This window comes from Megalops cyprinoides, chromosome 9 (genome assembly GCF_013368585.1).
Source record: "Megalops cyprinoides isolate fMegCyp1 chromosome 9, fMegCyp1.pri, whole genome shotgun sequence".
NCBI classification, from domain to species: Eukaryota; Metazoa; Chordata; class Actinopteri; order Elopiformes; family Megalopidae; genus Megalops; species Megalops cyprinoides.
In genome coordinates, this window is record NC_050591.1 from 21,234,372 (window position 1) to 21,239,755 (window position 5,384).

The 5,384-nt window shown below is 39.7% G+C and overlaps 1 protein-coding gene across 1 annotated transcript; it reads right to left on the reverse strand.

Moving 5' to 3' along the window:
- Positions 1–204: 204 nt before the first annotated feature.
- Positions 205–3,947, reverse strand: LOC118782696 (extracellular calcium-sensing receptor-like). Its single transcript, XM_036536170.1, has 5 exons — positions 3,663–3,947; positions 2,121–2,915; positions 1,795–2,022; positions 1,279–1,402; positions 205–1,118 (listed from the first exon to the last, which is right to left on the reverse strand). Exons 1-5 carry the CDS (start codon positions 3,918–3,920, stop codon positions 205–207), a joined length of 2,319 nt encoding a protein of 772 aa, XP_036392063.1. The 5' UTR covers positions 3,921–3,947.
- Between the last annotated feature and the right edge of the window lie 1,437 nt (positions 3,948–5,384).

A 5,384-nucleotide genomic window follows, 5' to 3' on the forward strand; every position in this document is an offset into this window, starting at 1 on the left:
CCTTAGTTATTTATTTTTTGATGTTAACCATAGATGGCACTCCTTACATTCCTTCTTCTTTGACATATATCACCTGTTTAGACATCCAGGTCTTCATTATAAGCAGAATAGCAGTGTCTGTGATAGCACAATATCTCATGACCCTTTGGTCCTAACTTATGAGTCCAGTGCCCTATCCCCTTCAACAGAAAATCATACAGCAAATCATTGAGACTTGGCATGCGTTTTACCCATTACATGTTTTCTTGTGTTTTGTTCTGGTTTGAATAATATTATATAACATTTTGGAAGAAAAATACAGAATAGTAAACCAAAACTTGAAGCTAAAATGGCAAATATTTCCACAGCTACAGTGAACTTTCCAGGTGAGCTGACATAAGCTGGTATAAAGGTGATCCAGACGGCACAGAATATGAGCATGCTGAATGTGATGAATTTGGCTTCATTGAAGTTATCGGGCAGCTTACGAGCCAGAAAAGCCAGCACAAAACAGAAGGCAGAGAGGAGACCAATATAACCCAGCACAGCCCAGAACCCCACTGCTGATCCTACATCACACTCCAGAATGATCTTTTCTTTGTAGTGCTTCATGTTCATATTGGGGTAAGGAGGGGATATTGTTAACCAAAGTATACAAATAAGGACCTGAATGAGAGTGAAAGCAAGAACACTGAGTCTCTGCTGCAGAGGCCCAAACCATTTCATGACATTACTGCCTGGAAGTGTAGCCCTGAAGGCCATTAAGACCACTATTGTTTTCCCCAGAACACAAGAGATGCAGAGGACAAAGGTGATCCCAAACGCTGTGTGGCGCAGCATACAGGACCAATCCAAAGGCCGTCCAATGAAGGTGAGGGAGCAAAGGAAACACAGTTTCAATGAGAAGAGCAGCAGGAAACTGAGCTCAGAGTTGTTGGCTTTTACAATGGGAGTATCCTTTTGTATGAAGAACAGCACAGCCACAAGTATAGTCACACATGTTCCAAATAATGAAAAAATGACAAGCACTATTCCCATGACTTCTTCATAAGAGAGGAATTCAACAGCCTTTAAAACACATTGATCTCTTTTTGCATTAGACCAATATTCTTCCAGACACTGAATACAGTCATTAGCATCTGTAAGAAAATGATGATTGACATGGTTAGAAAACTAGCATAGCAATATTGCTCAGACTGCAGTTCTATGGATCGAGTGTACTGAACATTTGCTACCTAATAGGAAGAGCACAACAGGCAAAGCCTTTGGATAGACTTGTCAGTGCTGGCTCTGAATTACCTGTGGTGTTGCTGATTTCTCCCTCAGCGCAGGGCACACAGTCATAGCAGCAGACGGGCCTCCCTCTCTGCACGGCTTTGCGAGTGCCTGGGGGACAGCTCTCACTGCACACTGACCTGGGTTTCTGTATGACAGAGAATGCGTATGTATCATTTATAACTCTGAGTGCTCACGAATGATATTATGTATGGATAGTTTGGAATGATGTCAATAATCTCTACCACCAAGCACAGTAAACTTGATCTAGAGGTAAAAGAGAAAGTTTATGTGCACAGCATAAACATAAGATATAAATGTTGCTGGATTGAGTCCACAGTACCTTTAAATATAACATTATTATCCTTATAATTGTTGTGACTCACAAATATTCTGATTGTGTGGTGGATATACTTTTGTAGTAGATACTATGTAGGTATAACTATAATATAGCCCATTGAGATCAGAGAGAAGGCACTCCTATACAGTTTTTGAGAATTACCACCAAGCCATGTTTTATGGTAGTACATGAACACTTACCTGTTGTAGGCCTCCTGCCCAAACCATGCTATCAGGACTCAATACAAACTGCTGACCAGCCGGTAAGGAGGCGTCGTAGTAGCCAACCGCTTTGAACTGTACTGCACCATCAGGACCAAGCTGCCAGTTCACCACCTCATATTTGGCTGCTGGGTCTCCATTACTATCAAAGGAGACCTGCTCCCCAGTTTCCAATGTGAAATTCACTTTTTTCAATGCCTCAAGTACCTGTGGAGTAAGAAACAGATTTCAGCAGAGATTAGAGATGTTGAGCTGGTTTATGGTGGTGTGTTCATGAACCATGTAAATAGGAGCGTATTAATTACCTGCCAGGGTGCTGTTTTTAGGCTGTTTGAACAGCCTTGATGGGCTGTACAAGCCAGCAGGTCATGCAGTGAATATGCAACAGCGTAAACTGCTTTGTAAACGTTGTTGGAGATTCTCAGTTCTGATACATCAGTGTATTGGTTGTTCACTTCACTCAAGCTTTCAGATCCAGTGCATGGGGTCTTGTAAGGTGAATTGTTTCCATTTGTTAGAGAACACTGAAAAGCAGTTTCCCAGAGATCTACAACATCTGTATTTTCTGGGTTCTGTGAAGGGTGAAGTTTCAACACAAACTCTTTCAAGCCATCAATTTTGGCTTTACTAACAGCAAAGCCGATAGACCCACCCAGTATTCTGTAACTGGCTGGTGTCACTAGATTGCTTGCAGTTATCCAGGCCTCGCTGCCGATCATTTGGAGACCAGTAATGTTCTGAAGGAGTAGCTGTTCTAATAAATAGGTCATCTCTCCCTGAGCGAGAAATGCTACCACTACCTTTGCTGTACCTCTTTTGATAACATCTACAACCTTCAGTAATTTGACTGATTCTGTCCTGTAGAATTTCTCAGAATATTCAATGCAGATCCCTTCTTCTTGAGCGGCTTTAAGAAACGTGGCCATTCCATTGTTCCCATAGTCACTGTCACTTCTCACTGCTCCTACCCAGGTCCATCCAAAGTGCTTCACCAGCTGAGCCAGTGCTCTGCTCTGGTAATAGTCACTGGGAATGGTTCTGAAGAACGAGGGGAACTTATTCCTGTTGCTCAGACATGCACATGTAGCAAAGTGACTGATCTGTGAAAAACATGGAAGAAAATCCCAAGTAAATAGATCCGTAATTTCAACTAGATTCATTTAAGATGGATTTTTAAGGACGATTTTTTTTCCTGAATTCTACAGCTTTTGTTCATATCGAAATAAAAAGTTATTACATTACATAAATTGATTAATAGAAAATCAATTAATATATATTTGGAAGTAAAAAGTGTGAGGCTTGTAACCTTTGTCATATTATATTAAAAAAGTTGAAATACAGTCCAATAATCTATGCTCCTCATGGTTTTTTCATTTTTTGCAATAAAATATGTGTTCAGTGATGATGTGCACTTAGCAACATCCTCATCACCATAGCTAAATGATAAATGTATTTTTAAATGTGGTTATTTATGAGGATGGTACATACAGTGGCATGTTATTGAATAACATATATGGTAATTTTATTAAAGTTCAGTCAGATAATACCAGTGTGAAACAAACTGCTCTCAAGAAATTTCAGTTTTTAGTACATTAGAACAAGGGCAAGTGTGTTGGTTATATTAATGAAACTTTTAATGGTCAAAGTTATATTTTTAAGACTGATGCTGTTTTATCAGATTCATATTTACAGATTTATCTTGCATGCATTTAACTGTTGCAATGTACCTGTCTAGGCCACCCTAAAACACTGGATTTAGTAATTATGCTTTTGGATTTCACTCACAAATGTCACCAAGTAACTCCCTCAGTTTGAAATAATTCTTAATAAAATAAAATAATTCTTACCACTGGAATTCGAAATAGTCCAACAGATTCTGCAATTGCAATAGTGTTTGTAGACCCAGATTCTCCAATGATAGCCTGCACCGCTGCTGGTATAGAGCATGATGTGTCACTCAGAGTTTCCTCATAGCCATTCATCAGAGCCATGGCTGATCGTATAGAGATGGTTGTAGAGGCACACGTGTCATATATCTTATAGCCCAGAGATACACCTGGCAGGATGTCAGTTCTATTGTTTATTTCTTCAATGGCGAAGATCATTGTCTGGGCCAGCCGATATTCTCTGAAATTAACTCTAGAAATGACACGTTATTGTGCAAAAAATTTATTTTTAAGTATTATTTGAACATTTTTCCAAATGGTCTCAAATCCTCTTTTAAATACTGGAGTTAACACTCACATTAATTAAAAAATACCAAAAGCAGTCTACTGTGATATTGTTAGCAGCATTTTGGCTTTAAAGTCTTGTATCTAGCCATTACACTACACTTTCACATACTGTTGAAAGCTAATTCTTAGTTCACCTCACCGTATACAGTCCACGGGCTTCTGTGCTCCTGTGAATTGCAAGCTTGCTTGCTGGGGTTGGCTGTGCAGGGAGAATGTCCCACCAATGTTGATGTCTCCCAGCTGAACGAAGCTCGGCTTGGCTGCCTTCCCCAGTATTCTGCATGGGGGCGTCTCTGCTGCAGTCCAGATGACTGTCACAGCCAGCAGCATGGTCTGCAGTGCCATCCTGCCGTACGTCTCTGATCCAGTGCTGTGATGGCCCAGTTTAAATGCAACAGAGTTTTAATTCTCCATCCATCCATGATCCTCAAAGGTATGACTTGGTCCCAGGATAAGCAAGGCGGAGCAAAATGCATCGGCAGCACAGGCAGCAACAAAGATAAATACACTCAGATCTGTTCTTATTGGTATTTTTCAGTTCACTAAATTAATATGGGGGGAGGTAGTGCCATGCTCTATTTCAAACCTTTGACATGGGCTCTGAAACTCATATTTTACCATATTACTTGGATGTAGCCACTTTCTGCCCTTGCTTATTTCCACAAATTTTAGAAAGCACATGTTTGTTCAACTGACAAATTTTATTTTATTTATTTTATTTAACCTTCATTTCACCAGGTTTATCCCATTGAGATTAAAATCTCTTTTACAAGAGAGACCTGGCCAAGAAAAGCAGCACACCAAGTTTCAGACAAAACAAAAATAAGCATAAGCATTAAAAATACACAAAAAGACAAAGGACAAGTAGAAAGTGCAAAGTGCTACAAGTGCAAAAGCAATCAATTTTCAGCTAAAAACATTTGCAATTCCCAATAGACTCTGTTTCCCAACTCTTAACAATAGCTTTAAATTCACTGAGCGTGACCAAGTCCTGAAGTTTTAACTCTTTTTGCAGGCTATTCCAGGCAGAGGGTGCAGAATACATGAAAGCCTTCTTGCCAAACTCGGTGCGAACTTTAGGAACAGCCAAAGGCAAAAAAGCTTGAGACCTTAACCTATAAGTGCCTTCACATTTTTGTGACATATAATTACATAAATAAGAAGGAAGTTTTCCTAAAATGGCCTTATAGATAAAAACATGCCAATGACTAAGTCTTCGCATAGACAGAGCAGGCCAATTGACTTTGGAATATAATGTACAATGATGAGTGAGGGCCCTACAATTAGTAATGAACCTCAAGGCCCCATGATAAACTGTATCCATCATATGAAGAC